The sequence below is a fragment of the Tachyglossus aculeatus genome, chromosome 26, assembly GCF_015852505.1.
Source record: "Tachyglossus aculeatus isolate mTacAcu1 chromosome 26, mTacAcu1.pri, whole genome shotgun sequence".
NCBI lineage: Eukaryota > Metazoa > Chordata > Mammalia > Monotremata > Tachyglossidae > Tachyglossus > Tachyglossus aculeatus.
In genome coordinates this window covers 12,232,244-12,257,466 of record NC_052091.1, presented here as the reverse complement: position 1 = coordinate 12,257,466, position 25,223 = coordinate 12,232,244, and the positions used below count along the sequence as shown (strand labels likewise).

Below are 25,223 nucleotides of genomic sequence, written 5' to 3'. Positions count from 1 at the left end.
GCTGCTAGATCTTCTCCAACTTGGTTCCAGAAGCGCTAATGGTTCCACACAGCTTTGAGATGAGATTGACCAAGAGCCAAAATTCTGGAGAGGTCTGCGCCTTGCTTTTAAACTTTGAGAAGCTCTGCCATGGCTATTAGTCTAGCCTGTGGGTAGCCTCTTTGGGCTATCAGGAATCAGGCCCAAGAAGAGTTGAGAACCTGGTTCCCTCCGAATCAGCCAAAACACGATCAAAGGGAAAATAAGGATTATCACAGGCATGAGTAGGAGAGGAAGTTGAAGAGAACAATGAGATTCTGCTGCTGATTTTAAGATGATGATGATTATGGTATTTGTTAGGTGCTTACTAAGTGGATACAAGGTAATCAAGTCGTCCCACGTGAGGCTCACAGTCTCAATCCCCATTTTACAGGTGAGGTGACTGAGGCACAGAGAAGTTAAGTGGCTTGCCCAAGGTCAGCCAGCAGACAAGTGGCAGAGCCGGGATTAGAACTCACAACCTCTGACTCCGAAGCCCGTGTTCTTTCCACTAAGCCATGCTGCTTTGTGCCTGGAAGGGAGCAAGAGAAGGAAACCATATGTTTTTGGTCCAGGTTGGCATTGAGCAGCTATTCTGGGGGTCAATGCCCATTTTAAGCGTCAAGGACCGAGCTGTCCTCAGGGCCAGTGCTGGGTTTGATGGTGATGGATAGATGCTAAATCTTTGGCATGGGGTTCTGGGAATCAGAGACTATGGGTTCTAATCCTGGCTCCATCACTTGTCCGCTGTGTGACCTCGGACAAGTCGCTTCACTTCTCTGTGACTCAGTTACCTCATACCCAAAATGGGGATTAAGACTGTGAGCCCCATGTGAGACAGGGACTGTGTCCAACCTCATTAGCTTGTATCAACCCCAGTGCTTCGAACAGTGCCTGACACACAATAAGCACCTAACGAATACCATTTTAAAAAAGTGATTGGCACAGGGTTCTTGCCCATGTAATGGGATGGAGTTTGGTCTGGGTGGGATCACAGAGAGTTTTGAAGGAGGATAAGGAGGAATCAGTAAATTAGGGGACTGTTTTGGGCTCCAGGAGCTGTCAGAGAATGGAGCAATTGATCAGCGGTGTTTATTGAGCGCTTGCTATGTGCAGAGCACTGTACTGAGTTGGGTCTCTGCACTCTACAAAGACAATATGATTGATTGAATGAATAAATGTGCTACAGTGAGGATCCTGAGGTGACCGCATCTTCACTGCCTGGCGTGTTTTCTTACTCTGGGGTGGGTCAAGCAAGGAATTGAAAATACCGAACTGTCTTCAGGGTTTTCGTGAGAACAGGGGGAGCAGAACAGGTGGGGAACTGAAGACTATTTCCCTGCAGGAGCTGTTTGTGGGCACTGAACAAGGCAATCAGAGTTTTTCTCATTCGTCAGGATGTGACTGCCCCTCTCTGGGAAGACGGTGCCAGGCTCCAGAGGCAGCCATCGCCCAGCCCTTTGTTACCACAGCACCTGGGAAGGGGCTTTTCGGCAAACTGTTCTGCTTTGGCACATGGTTCTTTGTAATGGAAAATCCCTCCCAGATGAGATGCCCCTGAAGGGCTTTATTCCTGCCCTAAAATCAGATTAGGCAAAAGATCGTACAAAAATTAAGGGTGCGATTCCGGGAGCGACACAGAAGGGAGCGGGAGAAGCGGAAATGAGGGCTTAGTCTGGGAAGGCCTCCTGGAGGAGATGTGTCTTCAGTAAGGCTTCGAAGATGGGGATTGTCTTTCAGATATAAATATCAAGAGCTTAAAGGGGTACAGACCCAAGCAGCGTGGCTCAGTGGAAAGAGCCCGGGCTTTGGAGTCAGAGGTCATGGATTTGAATCCCGGCTCCTCCACATGTCTGCTGTGTGACCTTGGGCAAGTCACTTAACTTCTCTGAGCCTCAGTTACCTCACCTGTAAAATGGGGATTAAGACTGTGAGCCCCACGTGGGACAACCTGATCACTTTGTACCCCCCCCCCCCAGCACTTAGAACAGTGCTTTGCACGTAGTAAGCGCTTAACAAATGCCAACATTATTATTATCATTATTATTATTATATTCTTGAGAAGCAGTGTGGCTTAGTGGCTAGAGCCCGGGCCCGGTAGTCAGAAGGTCATGGATTCTATTTCCGGCTCTGCCACGTATCTGCCGTGTGACTGTGGGCAAGTCGCTTCACTTCTCTGTGCCTCAGTTACCTCTTCTGTAAAATAAGGATTGAGACTGTGAGCCCCAAGTGGGACAGGGACTGTGTCTAACCCATTTAGCTTGTATCCACCCCAGCGCTTAGTACAATGCCTGGCACACAGTAAACTCTCAAGAAATACCACAATTTATTATTATTATTATTAAGTGGAAGAAAAAAGCAACAAACCAGGAATTCGCAGGGATTGTGTCTGTTTATTGTTATATTTTCTCTCCCAAGTGCTTATGTGGCTTAGTGGATAGAACACAGGCTTGAAAGTTATTAGGACCGGGGTCTAATCCTGGCTCTGCTACTTGTTTGTGGTGTGACCCTCAGGAAAGTCACTTTACTTCTCTGTGCCTTAGTTCCCTCATCTGGAAAATGAGGATTAACACTATGTGGGACAGGGACTGTGTCCAGCTCAATGACCTCATATCAATCAATCAATCAATCGTATTTATTGAGCGCTTACTGTGTGCAGAGCACTGTACTAAGCGCTTGGGAAGTACAAATTGGCAACACATAGAGACAGTCCCTACCCAACAGTGGGCTCACAGTCTAAAAGGGGGAGACAGAGAACAGAACCAAACATACCAACAAAATAAAATAAATAGGATAGAAATGTACAAGTAAAATAAATAAATAAATAAATAAATAGAGTAATAAATATGTACAACCATATATACATATATACAGGTGCTGTGGGGAAGGGAAGGAGGTAAGATGGGGGGATGGAGAGGGGGACGAGGGGGAGAGGAGGGAAGGGGCTCAGTCTGGGAAGGCCTCCTGGAGGAGGTGAGCTCTCAGCAGGGCCTTGAAGGGAGGAAGAGAGCTAGCTTGGCGGAGGGGCATTCCAGGCCCGGGGGATGACGTGGGCCGGGGGTCGACGTATTGTTATTCGTATTCCCCAACCAGAGTATTATCATCATCATCATCATCATCAATCGTATTTATTGAGCACTTACTATGTGCAGAGCACTGTACTAAGCGCTTGGGAAGTACAAATTAGCAACATTTTATGATTCATCCCTCCTGCCTCCTTCTCTGGTTGATTTCCCCTAAATCAGCCCATTTGCTTTCTGAGTACCTGCCACATCCCTCCTCCAATTGGTTCCTCTACTCAATCAATCAATCAATCAATTGTACTTATTGAGCGCTTACTGTGTGCAGAGCACTGTACTAAGCGCTTGGGAAGTACAAGTTGGAAACATATAGAGACAGTCCCTACCCAACAGTGGGCTCACAGTCTAAAAGGGGGAGACAGAGAACAAAACCAAACATACTAACAAAATAAAATGAATAGATATGTACAAGTAAAATAAATAAATAAATAAATACATAAATAAATAAATAGAGTAATAAATATCATCATCATCATCAATCGTATTTATTGAGCGCTTACTGTGTGCAGAACACTGTACTAAGCGCTTGGGAAGTACAAATTGGCAACATATAGAGACAGTCCCTACCCAACAGTGGGCTCACAATCTAAAAGGGGGAGACAGAGAACAAAACCAAACATACTAACAAAATAAAATGAATAGGTACGTACAAGTTAAATAAATAAATAAATAAATAGATAGATAAATAAATAAATAAATAGAGTAATAAATATGTACAAACATACTCCTTTGACACCCCTGTCCTCTGATTAGTGGTCCCACAGGAGTCCAGGGTCAGAGCCGGCCCTAGAACCCGCATCTCCCATCAGTCCCATGTTCATTCCATAGGACTTCCAGATTATCCGATAAAAGGAATATTAGAAACTTTTTTTCAAGTTCAGTTCGAACCACTGGGAATAGGTTGAGTTTCAAAGACTTAACTAAGAAAAAAAGTGTGATTCTGGCCGATGATATTAATTTCACTTAAACCCTTCCCAGGTATGCAACACTGTGACTGTGTTTAGACTGTGAGCCCACTGTTGGGTAGGGACTGTCTCTATATGTTGCCAATTTGTACTTCCCAAGGGCTTAGTACAGTGCTCTGCACAGAGTAAGCGCTCAATAAGTACGATTGATGATTGACGATGATGCAACAACTGGGTGGCTTGCAAAATTAGGATCCCCTCGAAAATCAGCTCACCCGTAGTCCTTAGCAACATTCCTTGGAGAGGGGAGCGTGAAGGGACGGAAAGAGATCATTGTGAACATTTTACTGCTGCTGCTAGATTTCCTCTCCTACTTCTCCTTTCCTTCTCTTCCCTTTCCCCACCTCTGTTCCATCCAACCCTTAGTACAGTGCCCAGCGCTTAGTACAGCGCCTGGCACATAGTAAGCGCTTAACAAATACCGTCATTATTATCCAGTCGTGGCACCCCTCACCCCCCACCTACCTACAGACTGCAGAGAAAAAGAAAGAGTCCCCTCTCTCCTGGCTGCTATCCCAGCACTGAATTAATCCCCTGAGCCCTGGTTTCCCCTCACTTCCCCACTCGGGAAGGAACGAGGAAGGAGATATTTTGTACATATTTTTTTTTACTCTATTTATTTGTTTTATTTGTACATATCTAGTCTATTTATTTTATTTTGTTAGTATGTTTGGTTTTGTTCTCCGTCTCCCCCTTTTAGACTGTGAGCCCACCGTTGGGTAGGGACCGTCTCTAGATGTTGCCAATTTGTACTTCCCAAGCGCTTAGTACAGTGCTCTGCACATAGTAAGCGCTCAATAAATACGATTGATGATGATGATGATATCTATTACTCTATTTATTTATTTATTTTGCTTGTACATATCTATTCATTTTATTTTGTTAGTATGTTTGGTTTTGTTCTCTGTCTCCCCCTTTTAGACTGTGAGCCCACTGTTGGGTAGGGACCGTCTCTATACGTTTCCAACTTGTACTTCCCAAGCGCTTAGTACAGTGCTCTGCACATAGTAAGCGCTCAATAAATATGATTGATGATGATGATGATGATGAAGAGAAGGGAAAAATGCGGATTTTTATTTTTATGTGGCTGGGGTGGGGATGGGGGGGGGCGGGGGTGGTTCTGTTCAGACTTAGAAATAAAAACAGCTGGAAGACGAAAACCTGTGAGGAGGACAAAGGTTGCTTGAGGTAGCTCAGATCTGGCTGAGGATCAAAGACATGAGGCTGCACTTTCAGGCTTTGCTGAAAGAAAGAAAGAAAGAAAAGAAAGGAAAGAAGGAAAGAAAGGAAAGAAAGAAAGGAAAGGAAAGAAAGGAAAGAAAGAAAAGAAAGAGAGAAAGAAATTAAAGAAAAGAAAGGAAAGAAAGGAAGAAAGGAAGAAAGAAAGGAAGAAAGGAAGGAAGGAAGGAAGGAAGGAAGGAAGGAAGGAAGGAAGGAAGAAAGGAAGGAAGAAAGAAAGGAAGAGAGAAAGAGAGAGAGAAAGAAAGAAAGGAAGAAAGGAAGGAAGGAAGGAAGGAAGGAAGGAAGAAAGGAAGGAAGAAAGAAAGGAAGAGAGAAAGAGAGAAAGAAAGAAAGGAAGAAAGAAAGAAAGAAAGAAAGAAAGAAAGAAAGAAAGAAAGAAAGAAAGAAAGAAAAGAAAAGAAAGAAAAGAAAGAAAGAAAGAAAGGAAAGGAAAGAAAGGAAAGAAAGAAAAGAAAGAGAGAAAGAAATTAAAGAAAAGAAAGAGAGAAAGGAAAGAAAGGAAAGAAAGGAAGAAAGGAAGGAAGGAAGGAAGGAAGAAAGGAAGAAAGAAAGGAAGAGAGAAAGAGAGAAAGAGAGAAAGAAAGAAAGGAAGAAAGAAAGAAAGAAAGAAAGAAAGAGAAAGAAAGAAAGAAAAAGAGAAATAAAGAAAGAGAGAAAGAGAGAAAGAGAGAGAGAAAGAGAGAAAGAAAGAAAGAGAGAAAGAGAAAGAGAGAGAGAAAGAGGGAGAGAAAGAGGGAGAGAAAGAGAGAAAGAGAGAGAGAGAGAGAAAGAGAGAGAGAAAGAGAGAAAGAAAGAGAGAAGGAGAGAAAGAAAGAAAGAAAGAAAGAAAGAAAGAAAGAAAGAAAGAAAGAAAGAAAGAAAAAGAAAAAGAAAAAGATAGAAACTGTGCTGTGCTGTGGGGCCGAGCGCCGGGTGGCCGTGAGTGGCGGTAGAAGGCCCTGCAGCGCCCTCTATGGTCGCCGCGGGAGGAAGGGCAGCGCAGGGGGCCGTTCTAGCCGCGGAACTCGATGGCGCGTGGTGTCGTCATCAGCGCGCGCCGCGGAGGCCTTGCGGAAAGGACTGGGTAGGGACGGTCGCTGTATGCTGCCAACTCGGACTTCCCAAGCGCTTAGCCCAGTGCTCTGCACACAGTAAGCGCTCAATAAATACCATTGAGTGAATGAATGAATGAATGAATGAATGAATGAATGAATGTAGCAGAGTGTCTCAGTGGCAAGAGCCCGGGCTTGGGAGTCAGAGGTCGTGGGTTCGAATCCCGCCTCCTCCACTTAGCTGTGTGACTTTGGACAAGTCACTTCTCTGGGCCTCAGTTCCCTCATCTGTAAAATGGGGAGTTAAGACTGTGAGCCCCACGTGGGACAACCCGGTTAGCTTGTATCTGCCCCAGCGCTTTGAACAGTGCTTGGCACCTAGTGATAATAAGCTGCATTGTGGCTCAATGGAAAGGGCCCGGGCTTGGGAGTCAGAGGTCATGGGTTCAAATCCCGGCTCTGCCAATTGTCAGCAGTGTGACTTTGGACAAGCCACTTCTCTGGGCCTCAGTTCCCTCATCTGTAAAATGGGGAGTTAAGACTGTGAGCCCCACGTGGGATAACCTGGTTAGCTTGTATCTACCCCAGCGCTTGGGGCCTCAGTTCCCTCATCTGTAAAATGGGGAGTTAAGACTGTGAGCCCCACGTGGGGTAACCCGGTTAGCTTGTATCTACCCCAGCGCTTAGAACAATGCTTGGCACATAGTAATGATAAGGTGCAGCGTGGCTCAATGGAAAGGGCGCGGGCTTGGGAGTCAGAGGTCATGGGTTCAAATCCCGGCTCTGCCAATTGTCAGCTGGGTGACTTTGGGCAAGTCACTTCTCTGGGCCTCAGTTTCCTCATCTGTAAAATGGGGAGTTAAGACTGTGAGCCCCACGTGGGATAACCTGGTTAGCTTGTATCTGCCCCAGCGCTTAGAACAGTGCTTGGCACCTAGTAATGATAAGGCGCAGCGTGGCGCAATGGAAGGAGCCCGGGCTTGGGAGTCAGAGGTCATGAGTTCAAATTCCGGCTCTGCCAATTGTCAGCTGGGTGACTTTGGACAAGTCACTTCTCTGGGCCTCAGTTCCCTCATCTGTAAAATGGGGAGTTAAGACTGTGACCCCCACGTGGGATAACCTGATTAGCTTGTATCTACCCCAGCGCTTGGGGCCTCAGTTTCCTCATCTGTAAAATGGGTAGTTAAGATTGTGAGCCCCACGTGGGATAACCTGGTTAGCTTGTATCTACCCCAGCGCATAGAACGGTGCTTGGCACCTAGTGATAATAAGGCGCAGCGTGGCGCAATGGAAGGAGCCCGGGCTTGGGATTCAGAGGTCGTGGGTTCGAATCCCGGCTCTGCCAATTGTCAGCTGGGTGACTGTGGGCAAGTCACTTCTCTGGGCCTCAGTTCCCTCATCTGTAAAATGGGGAGTTAAGACTGTGAGCCCCACGTGGGACAACCTGATTAGTTTGTATCTACTCCAGCGCTTAGAACAGTGCTTGGCACCTAGTGATAATAAGGCGCAGCGTGGCTCAATGGAAAGAGCCCGGGCTTGGGAGTCAGAGGTAGTGGGTTCAAATCCCAGCTCTGCCAGTTGTCAGCTGGGTGACCTTGGACAAGCCACTTCTCTGGGCCTCAGTTCCCTCATCTGTAAAATGGGGATGAAGACTGTGAGCCCCTCGTGGGACAATCTGACCCCCTTGTTTCCTCCCCAGCGCTTAGAACAGTGCTTTGCACATCGTAAGCGCTTAACAATCAATCAGTCGTATTTATTGAGTGCTTACTGTGTGCAGAGCACTGTACTAAGTGCTTGGGAAGTACAAATGTCATTACTATTATTATACTTCCTTCCTCCCCCTCCCCATCCCCCTCCTTGCCTCCTTCCCCTCCCCACAGCACCTGTATATATGTTTGTACATATTTATTACTCTATTTATTTTACTTGTACATATTTATTACTCTTGTACATATTTATTCATTCAGTCGTATTTATTGAGCGCTTACTGTGTGCAGAGCACTGTACAAGCGCTTGGGAAGTACAAGTTTGCAACATATAGAGACGGTCCCTACGCAACAGCGGGCTCACAGTCTATTTTATTTTGTTAATATGTTTTGTTTTGTTGTCAGTCTCCCTCTTCTAGACTGTGAGCCCGCTGTTGGGTAGGGACCATCTCTATATGTTGCCAACTTGTACTTCCCAAGTGCTTAGTACAGTGCACTGCACACAGTAAGTGCTCAATAAATATGATTGAATGAATGAATGAAATAATAATGATAATAATGGCATTTATTAAGCGCTTACTATGTGCAAAGCACTGTTCTAAGCGCCGGGGGGTTACAAGGTGATGAGGTTGTCCCACGTGGAGCTCACAGTCTTCATCCCCATATTACAGATGAGGTCACTGAGGCACAGAGAAGTTAAGTGACTTGCCCAAGGTCACACAGCAGACATGTGGCGCTTCATACTAGTAAGCACTTAACACCAATATTATTATTACAGAGCCTCAGTTTATGGATCTCTCTTCGTGGCGATCTCCCCCTCTAGATTGGGATCTCCTGGGCAGGGAGCGTCTCTGCCGACTCAGTTCTATTGTAATAGTAATAATGACGGCATTTGTTAAGCGCTTACTATGTGCCAAGCACTGTTCTATGGTTGTACATATTTATTACTCTATTTATTTATTCATTTATTTATTTTACTTGTACATTTCTATCCTACTTATTTTATTTTGTTGGTATGTTTGGTTCTGTTCTCTGTCTCCCCCTTTTAGGCTGTGAGCCCACTGTTGGGTAGGGACTGTCTCTATGTGATGCCAATTTGTACTTCCCAAGCGCTTAGTACACTGCTCTGCACATAGTAAGCGCTCAATAAATACGATTGATTGATTGATTGATTCTAAGCACTGGGGGGGATACAAGGTCATTGTACTCTCCCAAGCGCTTAATACAGCGCTCTGCACGCAGGAAGAGGTCAACAGGTACGATCTAAGCACTGGGGGAGATACAAGGTCGTTGTACTCTCCTAGGTGCTTAGTACAGCGCTCTGCACGCAGGAGGAGGTCAACAGGTGCGATTAATTGCTACGGGGGAGGGGTTGAGACCTGCCTTCATTCATTCAATCGTATTTATTGAGCGCTTACTGGGTGCAAAGACCTACAGGGCCCATTCAGCAATCAATCAACATTTATTGAGCCCCTACTGTGCGCAGAACACTGGACTAGGCGTTCTGGAGAGGGCAATAGACTCAGGAGGTCACGGGTTCCGATCCCGGCCCTGCCACTTGCCTGCTGTGTGGCCTTGGGCGAGCCACTTCATTTCTCTGGCCCTCAGTTACCTCATCTGGAAAATGGGGATGAGACTGGGAGCCCCATGTGAGACAGGGACAGTGTCCAACCCTATTTGCCGGTATCCACCCCAGCGCTTAGTACAGTGCCTGGCACATAATATGTGCCTAGCAAATACTACAATTATTAGGCTGCGTGAATGCCTCCCTCTAGTTTACAATCCTGCAGGAGGGACAGAAGCTGAAGAGTATTGCAGGTGGAAGTAATTGGGCGTGCAGACAGGGAATGTGTGTGTCTATTATCATCATCATCAATCGTACTTATTGAGCGCTTACTATGTGCAGAGCACTGTACTAAGTGCTTGGGAAGTACAAATTGGCAACACATACAGTCCCTACCCAACAGTGGGCTCACAGTCTAAAAGGGGGAGACGGAGAACAAAACCAAACATACTAACAAAATAAAATAAATAGGATAGATATGTACAAGTAAAATAAATAAATAAACAGAGTAATAAATATGTACAACCATATATACACATTGCATTATACCTTCCCAAGCGTTTAGTACAATGCTCTGCACACCGTAAGCACTCAGTAATTACGATCGACTGACTGGCCGAGTGATGAAGAGCTGTCCATAAATGCCAGCATAGCGAAGCAGCGTGGCTCAGTGGAAAGAGCACGGGCTTTGGAGTCAGAGGTCATGGGTTCGAATCCCGACTCCGCCACATGTCTGCTGTGTGATCTTGGGCAAGTCACTTAACTTCTCTGGGCCTCAGTTGCCTCATCTGTAAAATGGGGATGAAGACTGTGAGCCCCACGTGGGACAGCCTGATCACCCTGTATCCTCCCCAGCGCTTAGAACAGTGCTTTGCACATAGTAAGCGCTTAACAAATGCAAAAAAAAAAAAAAAAATGCCGACCCCTCGGTTTAGCTTGACAAAGCAAACGCCCCTTAGTTGTCTCTTCACCTTCCCGCTGAAGTTTGGATGTTTTTTCCCCAGAGCTGTCCCATGAGCGTTCGCCTTGAGTTAAGGAAATGAGCAACCAGGTAAGAGAGGAACGATGATGAGGGTGGGGGATGCAGAACTGTGTTAGATGTTTGTATGTCTATGCGCTGGTCATCGATGCAACGTGGCAACCCATTTTTCCCTTCTTTTCAGTACAGCATACTCTTCAAACAAGAGCAAGGTAAGGAACTTTTATAAAGCCCACCGGCCTCAGGATCGTTTCGGGATCATGTGGGTAAACCTAAGGTTTGGGAATATTTAAAATTCCTCGTTTCGAAGGAGTGCCCCCCCTCCCTCACAACCCTGTTCATCATCAGTGGTATTTACTGAGCGCTGACTATGTGCAGAGTCAGAGTCCTCAAAAACCTCCAATGGCTACCAATCAATCTGCGCATCAGGCAGAAACTCCTCACCCTGGGCTTCAAGGCTGTCCATCCCCTCGCCCCCTCCTACCTCACCTCCCTTCTCTCCTTCTCCAGCCCAGCCCGCACCCTCCGCTCCTCCGCCGCTAATCTCCTCACCGTACCTCGTTCTCGCCTGTCCCGCCATCGACCCCCGGCCCACGTCATCCCCCGGGCCTGGAATGCCCTCCCTCTGCCCTTCCGCCAAGCTAGCTCTCTTCCTCCCTTCAAGGCCCTACTGAGAGCTCACCTCCTCCAGGAGGCCTTCCCAGACTGAGCCCCTTCCTTCCTCTCCCCCTTGTCCCCCTCTCCATCCCCCCATCTTACCTCCTTCCCTTCCCCACAGCACCTGTATATATGTATATATGGTTGTACATATTTATTACTCTATTTATTTTACTTGTACATATCTATCCTATTTATTTTATTTTGTTGGTATGTTTCCTTTTGTTCTCTGTCTCCCCCTTTTAGACTGTGAGCCCACTGCTGGGTAGGGACTGTCTCTATGTGTTGCCAATTTGTACTTCCCAAGCGCTTAGTACAGTGCTCTGCACATAGTAAGCGCTCAATAAATACGATTGATGATGATGATGCAGAGCATGGTACTAAACGCTTGGGAGAGCACAGTACAACAGTTGATAGGCATGTTCTCTGCCCACAGTGAGATTACAGTCTAGGGGAGAAACAGAAATTAACATGAGTCAGTTAGACTGTGAGCCCACTGTTGGGTAGGGACTGTCTCTATATGTTGCCAATTTGTACTTCCCAAGCGCTTAGTACAGTGCTCTGCACATAGTAAGCGCTCAATAAACACGATTGATGATGATGATGATGATGAGTGTTACTAAGGGCCCTTTGTTTCTTTGTGATAAGCAGAACAGCATGCTAGTCACTGAAGTTCTGCCCCAAAAGATATTTTAGCACTATTTTTCAAGTTGGGTAGATTGTTCTCATTTTTTTAGTTCCATTCTTCCTAATAATAATAATACTAATGATGATGGTATTGGTTAATACCATCGCTCAGTACGTGTCAAGCAAACCCTGTTACCACGTTGGACATAGTCCCTGCCCCACATGGGGCTCACAGTCTTAATCCCCATTTTACAGGTGAGGTAATAGAGGCACAGAGAAGTGAAGTGACTTGCCCATCACATAGCAGACAAGTGGTGGAACCCTGCGCTTAGTACAGTGCTCTGCACACAGTAAGCGCTCAATAAATACGATTGATTGATCGATTGGTCCTTCTGACTCTCAGGCCAGTGCTCTATCCATTAGGCCGTGCTGCTTTCCATACTCCTTCCTGCCAGTATTGGTGGGATTTCAGTGACAGATGAAATTGAGGTTAACCCCATTACTCTAAGATGAATTTGTAAAATTCATTAAGGTTAAAGAAATGACCTTAAAATACGTCTTTCATTTTAGCCCACGACGATGCCATCTGGTCTGTGGCTTGGGGGAAGAATAAAAACGATGGTTCTGAGACAGTTATCTCAGGTTCCCTGGATGATCTAGTGAAAGTCTGGAAATGGTAAGTAAAATGGTCAAATTTCTCCCCCTTATTTAGACCGTGAGCCCCATGTGGGACAGGAACTGTATTTGATTTAACTTGTATCTATCCCTGTGCTAAGAACAGTGCTTGATATGCAGTAAGTCATTAACAAATAGAATAATAATAATTTTTTAAAAATGTTCACTCGGCATCAGGTTCGTATACTCCAAAGCAAGCACATTCAATTTTAAAGTCTCTAAGAAAAATCCTGAAGCTCAAACTCAAAAATTATTGTGTTAAGTCTTGGATTTCCCTTTCTCCAATTTGCTGGAGCTCCTAATTTTCAGTCGCTTATTTAATAATAAAAAACAGTCTGTCACCTTTGAAGCTTTGAGCCTGGAAATTTTTCAAGTGATTAAATGGGAAAACCCAGTTGTTTCCTTGGTTTTCTCACATTCTGATGCTTCGGAGCGCAGGTGATGACCAAAGGAGCGAAATCTATTTTCTAATTTAAAACATTCAGGTATTTAGTTCCTTGTTATCATTTCATTGATTCGTTGATCTTTCTGATCTCTGTTTTAGAAAAGACACTTTGCTAAATTTGCTTCCATTTAGAGTTAGGAAAGTGCGACTCACATTCCTTCATGTGAGTACGTTTTAAGTTTTTTTGCCTCACGTGAAAATAACTTCCATGTCTCATGAGTTGAGATGTGGAGGGGAGAAGTGAGGGAGGTCAGATGATTAATCCCTAAACTTTAGAATCAAAAAGGCAGCAATCACGTGTTTCCCCCAAGCGTGGCTCAGTGGAAAGAGCACAGGCTTTGGAGTCAGAGGTCATGGGTTCGAATGCCGACTCCACCGATTGTCAGCTGTGTGACTTTGGGCAAGTCACTTAACTTCTCTGTGCCTCAGTTACCTCATCTGGAAAATGGGGATTAAGACTGTGAGCCCCCACGTGGGACAGCCTTGATCACCTTGTAACCTCCCCAGCGCTTAGAACAGTGCTTTGCACGTAGTAAGCGCTTAATAAATGCCATCCTTATTATTATTATTATTATTCAGTTGGTAAGAGCCTGCGGAGCTGAATTGACCCATTGGACTGATCGATCGATTGACCCAGGGAGGGCACTGCTGCCGTTCTTAGAGAATTCCAGAAATCGGGATGAGTTTTTGCTAAATTAAGCATGGTGAAAAACTACTATTTCTCTTGATCTCTCTTTTATAGGAATGAGGAGAAACTAGAATTACAGTGGAATTTGGAGGGTCATCAACTTGGTGTGGTATCGGTAGATATTTGTCACACAGGTACCATCGCCGCATCTAGCTCCCTAGATGCTCATATCCGCCTTTGGGATCTAGAAAATGGCAAGCAGATTAAGTCGATAGATGCTGGTCCTGGTAAGAGTTTTATTACTTCGATCGTTCACTGTTCATTCCTAATTAGGAAATGATATTCTTCTTGTACTGGCTAATAGCGGGTTTAAGTGAATGGGCACGTCCACTTTTTTCTTTGATTTTGTTTTTAAAAATGTGCCGTGACCCTTTTTTTCCTTCAGTTTTGTGGTGTTTGAAGACAATTGGTGTCTGTCCCTGCGGTGGGTCAAAATGAGATCCCTTTTGCCCTCCCCTTTCCCCCTCAAAGCCCGGGTTGGAAATGGGACCGCAGGTCTTCAGGATTTCCTGGAGTCCTGAATCCCCAGAAAAAGACAGGTGTGCCCGTTACCTGTTTCAGATCCATTGGATTTTTTTTTTCTTTTCAGTTGTCAAAAAACATATCTTGTGCCAAAGTCAAATTTTTTACCTTCCACTTTTGTTCCATAAGCCCACTGTTGGGTAGGGACTGTATATGTTGCCAATTTGTACTTCCCAAGCGCTTAGTACAGTGCTCTGCACATAGTAAGCGCTCAATAAATGCGATTGATGATGATGATGATCTGTTTCCTAGTCCGTATAATTTTCATTTCACCTTGAAAGGTGGGCACAGTTTGAGGCCTTTCCTGCATATAAGTAAATCTTGGTTGTCTTTTGTACTAGGGGGAAATAATGGATGGTCATGATTTCCTCTCTGTTTCAGTTGATGCCTGGTCCCTGGCCTTTTCACCTGACTCCCAGTATCTAGCAACGGGGAGCCACGTGGGAAAAGTAAACATTTTTGGCGTGGAGACTGGGAAAAAGGAATATTCCTTGGATACAAGAGGAAAATTCATCCTTAGTATTGCATATGTAAGGATCACATTTGACCTTGTACATTCAAAAAACTGCAAATTCCAACTTTTCAACCTGCACTTGATGGAAGCAGCAGCCTCAAATTTTCATTTATCCTGTTCTGGGTGTTTTTGCTTATTTGTTTTTATGTTATTTAAGCACTTACTCTGTGCCAGTTGCTGTAGTAAGCATGGGGGTAGATAGAAGCTAATCACATTGGACACAGTTCATGTTCCACATGGGGCGTACAGTATTATTCCCCATTTTACAGATGAGGTAACTGAGGCATAGAGCAGCGAAGTGACTTGCCTAAGGTCAGAGAGCAGACGAGTGGCGGAGCTGGAATTCGAACCCAGGTCCTTCTGATTCCCAGGCCCGTGCTCTATCCACTAGACCACGCTGCTTCCATCATTAGTGTTCTCTGGGTGGTCACTGTTGGGTAGGGACTGTCTCTATATGTTGCCAGCTTATACTTCCCAAGCGCTTAGTACAGTGCTCTGCACACAGTAAGCGCTCAATAAATACGATTGATTGATTGATTGGTCAGAAGGCCCGGATGCCCGATCCCGGGGAGGGCAGATAGAAGGGTTTATCTTAGCCCCAAACCAGGGATTTTTATGGGCACTTTATTGAATTTTGCTGTTTTAAAATCAGTAGTTACACAAATGCTCTTGTATATTTTTACCTCACCATAGAGTCCAGATGGAAAGTATTTGGCAAGTGGAGCCATTGATGGGATTATCAATATTTTTGATATTGCAACTGGGAAACTCCTGCATACCCTGGAAGGTATGTAGAGCAGAACATTGGGGTTAGCTGCCTTACTATTAGCATAATCAGCACTTTTTTCTCATGGACTTTAAGACGATTGAGGTTTGAATTTGAAAACAAGTTGCAAACTCGACAGTTATGCCAGATGTTTGGTCAAAATACATTTGATCCATCCAGTTCCATGCCTAGGTGCAGGGTTCTGCAAATGTCACCTTAGCTCATCAGCCAAATAAAATGACCCCTGCCCATCTTCTCTAGATTTACCAGTTTATAGTTGTCTTTTCTCAGTACTTTCTTGCTCCCTGCTGCATTTGATAATGACACTCTAAGCCCTCCTTTCCTTCCACTCCCTTTTGTGGTATCCTGATTTGCACCCTTTATTCATCCCCCCCCAGCCCCAAAGTACTTATGCACATATCTATAATTTATTTATATAACTGTCTGTCTCCCCCTCTAGACTGTAATCTCATTATGGGCAGGGAATGTGAGTGTTTATTGTTATATTTTACTCTCCCAAGCGCTTAGTACAGTGCTCTGCACATAGTAAGCACTCAGTAAATAAGATTGACTAACAGAGAATTAAGGAGAGTAGCCTGCTGATTAACTTTGATTTTTGAGCCCTTTCCCAAGTGTATATGTAAATTATCAGAGTTTTTAAAACCATCTGAAAAGCAATCACAACTACATTGATCCAGGTTTTTTCCTATCACATCTCAATTGTTATCTGTTACAGTAGGGCCCATTATCACTAGGTTTTGCAATAATACACGCATCCATTTAGACGTGATAAACACGATCCTCTTCGTTTGTAGTCCTGACATCATCCCCCCATTCCTCGCTCCCCATCAGTGGTGTACAGTGAGGTTAGAAGCTTAAATAATAGATTGGTGCGCAGACATGAAATTTCCTTAAGCAACAAACAAAAATCAAAATATGACCAAGGAGTTCTTTCAAATGAAAATGGCTTTTCTCAGTTAGAGGGGAGAGATTGGTGGGTAGGGGTGGCCGGTGGATTCTTGTGGAGCCCCACAAACACACCTGGCTGCCACAAAGGGATATTGCCAAGTTGAAAATCCTTTTTAAGTAGGTCATTTTTAAAAAATCAAATTTAACGGTGGCTTTTCTGACTTTTAGGCCATGCTATGCCTATTCGTTCTTTGACCTTTTCTCCGGATTCTCAGTTGCTCGTCACCGCTTCAGATGATGGCTACATAAAGATTTATGATGTGTAAGTTGCTGTTCACCTCTAATGTGATTTAAACAGTCAGTTTAAAAATAGAGGGATTTATTGGTTCATCGTTAGCGATAGATTGGAAGATCCTGGGTTCTAATGTGATGGAAAGCCAACCCCAGCTTCTACAAACTGGAAGTTAGTTTCTTTGGCAGGGCTGCGTAGGAAAGTGGGCACTCACTCTGGTCGTCTGTGTTATGTCAAAATATGCTGCCTTTTAGAGCAGTTGTGTATTTGCCGTCGGTTTGTCCTTACGAGATACCTCCTCAGAGAATTTCTAGGCCTGTAACTGTGTTTATTCCACTTTCGTATGAGGAAAACAAGTTGAGTGCTCCAGAATTACTGGGTTAGGGACGCAGCCAGGTAAAAGAACTCAAGAACCTTGCTTTCAAAGATGGTGGATTATCCAATAAATCATTCCCTCCCAACTAGGAGGGGCAACTTGTTAAATATGGAAGACTGGCTGAATCCATTCTAGGGAAACAGTGGCATTTAGATGGCAAGAGGTGTAAAAATTCTCCTTGCCCAACCTGCAGAAGATAGAGACAGTGGGACAAACCCTGCTGCAAAAAGATTAAAACGTGTCCAGCCCATCCTATTTTAGAGGGACTTGTTGTGTATTTGAAATGCATTTCCATTCCGTTTAAACCCAGACATTGTGCTTCTCTTCTAACAGGCAGCATGCGAACTTGGCAGGTACATTAAGTGGGCATGCATCATGGGTCTTAAATGTGGCGTTCTGTCCTGATGACACTCACTTTGTTTCCAGGTAATCAAAATTTTTAATTATTTCTAAAGTGTTAGGAAGAGAAGGCTGCTCAGTCGCCTTAATGAAAAGTATGAGTGTTAATTTTTGTAAATGTATTTGAATACTATGTGTATTTTTTCTCTGTTTTTAAAAATAAGGGCTAACATTTTTGCTCCTGGGATGAGCTTGAGGGGACTTGATCATGGCGATGATTTTCCATCAATCAGTCATTATTGAGCGCTTACTGTGCGCAGAGCACTGTACTAAGCACTGGGGAGAGTACATTATAGCAGTATAACAGATGCATTCCCTGCCCACAGTGAGCTTACAGTTTAGAGGAGGAGACAGAAATTAATATAAATAAATCAGGGCTATGTACCTAGGTACTGTGGGGCTGGGAAGGGGAGTGAATTAAGGGAGCAGGTCAGGGTGACACAGAAGGGAAAGGAAGGAAAAAGTCAGGGAAGGCCTCTTGAAGGAGATGTGTCTTCAATAAGGCTTTGAAGAGAGGGGGAGTAATGCTGTCAGACATTAAGAGGAAGGGCGTTCCAGACCAGAGGCAGGACGTGGGCGAGAGCTTGGCAGCAAGGGAGATGAGATCGAGGTACAGTGAGCAGGTTGGCACTTAGAGGAGCAAAGTGTGTGGGCTGGGTTGTAATAGGAGAGTACCACGGTGAGGTAAGACGGGGTAAGGTGACTGAGTACTTTAAAGCTGATGGTAAGGAGTTTCTGTTTGTGGAGGTGGATGGGCAACCACTGGAGGTTCTTGAGGAGTGGGGAATCGTGGCCTGAAAATTTTTGTAGAAAAATGATCCGGGCAGCAGAGCGAAGTATGGACAGAAATGGGGAGAGACAGGAGGCAGGGAAGTCAGCAAGGAGGCTGATAAGGTAGTCAAAGTGGGATAAGACAAGTGCTTGGATTAACATGGCAGCAGTTTGGATGGAGAGGAAAGGACAGATTTTAGTGATGTAGCGGAGGTTGAACCAACAGGATTTAGTGATGGATTGAATGAGAGAGAGGCATCAGGGATAATGCCAAGGTTATGGGCTTGTGAGACAGAAAGGACGGTGGGAAATTCAGGGGGAGGACAAGGTTTGGATGGGAAGATAAGGAGTTCTATTTTTGACATGTTAAGTGTGAGGTCACGGCAGGCCATCCATGTAGAGATGTCTTGAAGGCAGGAGGAAATGTGAGGAGAGAGAGAGATCTCTATATCAAGATGTAGATTTAGGAATCATCCGCATAGAGATGGTAGTTGAAGCTATGGGAGCAAATGAGTTCTCCAAGGGAGTGGGTGGAGATGGAGAATAGCAGGAGACCCAGAACTGAACCTTGAGGGACACTCACAGTTAGGGGGTGGGAGACAGAGGAGGAGCCCGCCTGTCTGAGAGTCTAAGAATGAGCAACCAGGGAGATAGGAGGAAAACCAGGAGAGGACAGGGTCAGTGAAGCCAAGTTTAGATAATGTTTCCAGGAGAAGGGGGTGGGCTGCAGTGTTGAAGGCAGCTGAGAGGTCGAGGAGGATTAGGATGGAGTAGAGGACGTTGGATTTGGCAAGATCATTTGTGATCTTTGAGAGGGTGGTTTCTGTGGGGTGAAGGGGTTGGAAGCCAGATTGGAGGGGGTCAAGGAGAGAATTGAAGGAGAGGAACTTGAGACAGCGGGTGTGGACAACTCAAGGAGTTTGGAGAAGAATGGTAGGAGGGAGATGGGGCAATAATTGGAGGGGGCCTTGGGGTCAGTGGAGGATTTTTTAGGATGGGGAGACATGGGCATGTTTGAAAGTAATGGGGAAGAAGCCACTGGAGGGTGAACAGAACTGGAGAGTGAAGGTGGAGGTTAGGGAGGGAAGAAGGGAGGTGGTAAGTATTTTGTTAAGGTGTGAAGGGATGGGGTCAGAGGTACCCTTGGAGGGGGTGAATTTCAGAGAAGGCAGGAGATCTCCTCTTGAGATACTGCTGGGAGAGATGGGAGAGTTGAAGGAGGGGCAGGAGGAGGAGGGAAGAACTGGGGAGGGGCAGAAGAGATTTTAGGGAGACCATCCCTGATAGTTTCGATTTTCTCAACAAAGTAGGTGGCCAGGTCAGTAGGGGTAAGCTATAAGGGAGACAAAGGTTTGAGGAGGGAGTTAAATGTCTGGAACAACTGGTGAGGGTAATAGGCATGAGTGTCGTTTTGGAGAAGAGGGCAGAGTTAAAGCGCGTAAGGATAAACTTTAAGTGGACGAGGTCGGCCTGATACCTAGATTTCCGCCAGCAGCGCTCTGCGGCTCTTGCACAGGAGCAAAGGAAGCGGACTCTGGAGGTGATCCAGGGCTGTGGGCTAGTGGTACGAGATCGACGAAGGGATAGGAGAGTGAGTTGAGTAGAGAGGGTGGGGTTCAGTGTCCCATTTGGTCATCAAGGTCAGGTAGCTAAATGGGGAATGATGAGTTGAGAAAATAGGATGGGATCAAAAGATCGGAGGTCCCTGTGGGGAAACAGCACAGATTTGTGTGGTGGAGGTGTGTGGGAGAGAAGGCAAGTGAGAAGGTTGTGGTCAAATAGAGGGATTTCAAAGTTGGTGAGGGTAGAGGTTGTGCAGTGGCCAGAGATGATGAGATGGAGTCTTTGTCTGAGTTGGTCAGTGGGTGAGGTGGGGTGGAGCAGGAAGTCAAGTGGAGTTGAAGAGTGATCGAAAGAGGGTCGTCAGGAATGTCTGTGTAGATATTATATTTTTTTTAATGTCCTCTGTGTGCAGAGTACTGTTCTAGGCACTAGGGAAGATACCAGTGAATTGGTCAGACCCAGCCCCTGCCTCACGAGGGGCTAAGTGGAAGAGGTCAGAAAACAGAGGGAAAGGAAAGGTTGTAAACAGTGAGAGATCTCCTCCGGAACCAAACACTCCAGGCCCCAGCCCTTGGCTGCAAACCGTGGTTTCTTTCTGCAGTGGCGGGGCCTGAAGGCTTCGGTCTTGGGGCAGCCCCGGGGAACTCCCGCAACTTGGGGTGGTGGCTTTGAGATCCGCTTCCCTCTCTACCCCCAGGTTGGAAATAGGACACCTGAGTTGAACACAGCCATGTCAGCCCCAGCTGCTGCCTGCAGTTTGGGACTGCGGGGGACCCGAGCTAAATCTTCTTCCAGTTCCACCCCGGGATGGACAGTTGTCCTATCGGCCTCTGATAAGTCAGGGACGTGTTGAATTTGGACAGATCCACAAGTCAGTTTGATTGACTGGTCAGTTAAGTTGGTATTTTTCTTGAGGACATGATTGTGCGTCATTTAAAAAATCATTAAATCATTTTTAAAGCTGGAAGTTTTAGAAAGCCAGTTGGAAATTGCTTTCTTAGTGAATGATGTTGTTAGCTTCTGCAATGTTTTTGCTTTCTAGTTCATCTGACAAAAGTGTAAAGGTCTGGGATGCTGGAACAAGGACTTGTGTTCATACATTTTTTGACCACCAGGATCAGGTACTGTAAAAGTGGTTTATAAAGTGGCTTTTCATGCATTTTGACTCTTGGAAAACTTCTGGAACCATAGCTGACAGATGTCTGTGAATATTCCCGAAAAGGAAGTTTTGAATTTATGTTACGTCCCGCTTTACTCCTCACTCATTGTAATTTCTTTCCAACGATCCCAAGATAGCAAATACAAATAAAGATGCTGGCTATGGACTGATTTTAGAAATCATTGAGTTCTAGCCTTTGGCCTAGATATTTGAATATAATAATGGTGACATTTGTTAAGCGCTTACTATGTTCTAAGTGCTGGGGGGGGATACAAGGTGATCAGGTTGTCCCACGTGATCTGTAGACAAATCTAACCTCTCATTTCTTCCTTAGTGACTGAGGAAGGGGAGGAGAAATTTACATAGCCTAAGATTTCCTTTTTTTAACAAGTCAATTTTAAAGTAGGTCAAGTGTTTTTAATTAAAGGTGCTAGAGAAATGAAACAATAACCATTTCAGTGTTTTTGGTATGTATTGAATAACTATTCAATGTGAAACATAGCAGAGCTTGGAAAATAAGTGCACTTGTTTTCATAAATCATCTTATTTATGAAATAATAAATCCTATTCTGGATTTTATGGGATTTGCATTCTGATTAAATACTTTCTCATTACAATAGAGATTAACCTTTAATGATTACTGTTGGTGTCCATGCGTTTATTGCAGTTTAATATTCAAATAAATTATTACTAATTGTGTTGCAAGCTTGACAATCCATGAAAAACTCAAGGGCTTTCATTTTATTAAAAGATAAATCATGTAGACAGCTGCCACTAGAGACCACTTTTCTTCAGTCCCGTGCTTTGTTCATTACTTTAAAACAGTGTGGAATCTAATTGTCCACTGCCGAGATTTCCCAAATGTACAACGAAGACCCTGACCAAACTGCTTAAACTCATTTACTAAAGGTATTAACATCCATTTCAAAAGCTCATAAAATAGTTACTTGTAATTGTCACCTGGTCCTGTGAACCTTTCGATTGTGAACCCTTGTGGGACCTGATTATGAGAAGCAGCGTGGCTCAGTGTGGAAAGAGCATGGACTTTGGAGTCAGAGGTCATGGGTTCAAGTCCCAGCTCCGGCAGTTGTCAGCTGTGTGACTTTGGGCAAGTCACTTAACTTCTCTGTGCCTCAGTTACCTCATCTGTAAGACTGTGAGCCCCCCGTGGGACAACCTGATCGCCTCGTAACCTCCCCAGTGCTTAGTACAGTGCTTTGCACATAGTAAGTGCTTAATAAATGCCATTATTATTATTATCTTATAATAAGATAGTTATTATTATTGTATCTACTCCAGTGCTCTGTACAATGCTTAGCATATAGTAAGCACTTAACAAATACCACAGTTGTTATTATCATTATTGCCTGGTGATTTATCTTGGAATAGATTAACTGGACGGGGGAGAGGGAGAGAGGAAGTTGCTCAATTATGTACAGGTAGATAAGTGAGAAGTTGCTAACTCAGTGCACTTTAGGAGACCAGACGTTTCGGGTGAATATACTAACATTTTCAGGAGTTGATTGCATTCAACTGTAGGAAACTAATAACTATGATCAGGGAAGATACTGCCCATGCCACATAGAATGTTTTGGTTAAAAAATAAATGTGTGGTTGGAGGGAAGGTAAAAGTTTGTAATTTTCTATGCGGTGACCCAAAAGGAAATTGTCAGAATGTAATCTCCCTGGAAACAATTAATGTAAATATCAAAAATCAATCTCAGACTCTTCCAGAAATGCACTGTTCCTTTTAAATAGCAAAGGAGGTGTTTATGGTGCTAGTGTTTACGGACACAGTTAGGGTGCTGAATAATAAACTGGCCCACTGCTTTTATTCAGCCTGTTGTTGTGGTGACAGTTAATGGTCCCCGTGCCCTCCCCAACATCTGTAGGGGAAAGAATGATTGAGATCAACTCCCATTACTTGTGGGTCACCTTTTGTCCCCATAATTCTTCTTGTTCTGGTCCAGTGTTTAGAAAGTGTTCTTTTTAAGATGTTTGTCATAAATTGAAAAAAGAAATGGCTAAACTCTTTGCTCTTATTTCTAGGTCTGGGGAGTGAAATACAATGGAAATGGTTCCAAAATTGTGTCCGTCGGAGACGATCAGGAAATACATATCTATGATTGTCCAATTTAAATGCCCAGACCTTGGCTAGCACCACAAAAAAATATTACAGATTTTTGGGATCATAGCCTGTCCGTTTACCCGTCCCTCTGTTTAACAAAAGGAGGGATATAGTCTTGCATTGTAGCAGAGGCTTTGGATATTTTGGATACTAATAGAGGTATGCATAAATGTATATGTATTTGTCATTTTAAGTTTGTCATGGGAAACCCCTTTCATCCTTTTAATAAATGAAAGCTGTAAATACAAAGAATTGGGGCTGTGTTTTTTTGCTCAGATTGTAGGTTTACAAAACAGTTTCTCTGTTGAAACTATTCAAATGACTATGGGGTGGGTTTTGTTTTACAACTCCCATTTTTCCCCACCATGTTTAAGAAAAAATTGAAAAACTGCTGTGTGTGAACATCTTCACTAGGGAAGTAAATAGTCTACAATACTCATTGCAATAAATAATTTGCAATAAATTTGCAATAAATTAATGCAATGTAACAAACTATGTTAGTCTGGAGAAGTGTTTCTATATCAATGGAAAAGTTGTATCTATTTATGTAATATTTTCCTTTTTTTATTTCTAAGTTTTTTGCTTTTTTTTTTTAAATCCCAGTCTTAAAATCATGAAACTACTGGACACTGTGGCTTACACTGAGCAGGTTAGTGAATGAACTTTGAAGTTTAGGGAAGCAGCATGGTCTACTGGAAAAAGCACAAACCTAGGAGTCAGAGAATGTGGATTCTAATCCCAGGTCTGCCCCTAGACTATTGTGTGACCTTGGGCAAGTCACTTAACTCTTCTAGTCTCCATTTACTCATCTGCAAAATGGGAATTCAGTACCTGTTCTCTCTCCGAGACTGGGAGTTCCCTGTGGATCAGGGCTTGCACCTGACCTGACTACCCCAGCACTTAGAACAGTGCTTGACACATAAATAAGCACTTAACAAGCACCATTAAAAAAAAGCCTGCAGATTTTACAAGTGAAATAGAGATTAATCACAAAAATATCAGTCATTGAAGCACTTTTTGAAACATACAGGTCCTACATAGCAAATGAAGAAAAATTTGGACACTGGAGTGATGAGGGCTTTAAAATAAAAGAAATAACTACCCAGAAGGATTACTCAGTTCTGTATTAACATGGATTTTTCACTACAAGTTGGGCCTAGAATGTTAGGGAATTAGGAAATGTTCACCAGTCATGTAACCCTGTTTAGTTATGTTGAGCTGCAGGTTTGCAAGAAGTGCGTGCAATTTTAGACCTTGGGTTTCCTTAACATGGAGCTTTGGAAGGAGAGCTAGGAATACTTCGATACAGGATTCTATTGATCCATACCAATTCCAAGTTACACTTTTATTAAAGGTGACGTTCAGTTCCTGATCAGCTATGATCCCTCAGGCCTTTAATGACACCACTTGGATCTTACCCAATCTTGCCCCATCCTAAACCTGTGGTGTTTTTTTGTCTTTAAATGCATTAGCTTGCATCTGTTCCTTTTGAATTTCCTCCTGTTGCCAGAACACTCTTGCTCCCATTTGTGGACCGTCCCTTGGAATTCTATTCCTGCTTTATCCAAGTGTAATAGCTCCGTTCAATTGGGTATCATATGTAAACTTGAGCACAATTGCAAGATATTGAGTAGGGCCATATCCTGTGGTATGCTATTTGATACCCACTGCTCACCTTCAGCCCACACTGACACTGAGCCAGGTCAACAGTAACGTCGTCAGGGACCGCTTCTACCAACTCTGTTGTATTGTACTTTCCCACACTCTTAGTACAGACTGCACTAGACTGGAAGATCATTGTGGGCGGGGAATATGTCTGTTACATTGTACTCTCCCAAGTGCTTAGAAATAATAATAATAATGATGATGGCTCTTGTTAAATGCTTACTTGGGGCCAGGCACTGTACTAAGTACTTGGGTGGATACAAGGAAATTGAGTTGGAGACAGTCCTGGTTCTGCATAGGGCTCACAGTCTCAATCCCCATTTTACAACTCAGGTTACAGGCTTGGAGAAGTGACTTGCCCAAAGTCACAAAGCAGACATGTGACAGAGCTGGGATTAAAACCCAGGACCTTCTGACTCTGAGGCCCGTGCTCTATCCACTACAGCATGCTGCGAGCCGTCAATAAATACAACTGAATTAAT

The 25,223-nt window shown here is 44.2% G+C and overlaps 1 protein-coding gene across 2 annotated transcripts; it reads left to right on the top strand.

Moving 5' to 3' along the window:
* Positions 1-6,326: 6,326 nt before the first annotated feature.
* Positions 6,327-23,386, top strand: WDR61 (WD repeat domain 61). 2 transcript variants are annotated; one of them, XM_038767547.1, is made up of 11 exons: positions 6,327-6,435; positions 10,611-10,657; positions 10,770-10,797; positions 12,440-12,545; positions 13,732-13,904; positions 14,581-14,729; positions 15,407-15,500; positions 16,617-16,710; positions 17,390-17,482; positions 20,832-20,910; positions 22,998-23,383. In XM_038767547.1, the coding sequence occupies exons 2-11, from the start codon at positions 10,646-10,648 to the stop codon at positions 23,085-23,087; spliced, it is 918 nt and encodes a 305-aa protein (XP_038623475.1). In that variant the 5' UTR covers positions 6,327-6,435; positions 10,611-10,645; the 3' UTR covers positions 23,088-23,383. The 2 variants fall into 2 exon arrangements, with proteins under 2 accessions (XP_038623475.1, XP_038623477.1); XM_038767549.1 differs by having other exon boundaries at positions 6,350-6,368; positions 22,998-23,386.
* The last annotated feature ends 1,837 nt before the right edge of the window (positions 23,387-25,223 follow it).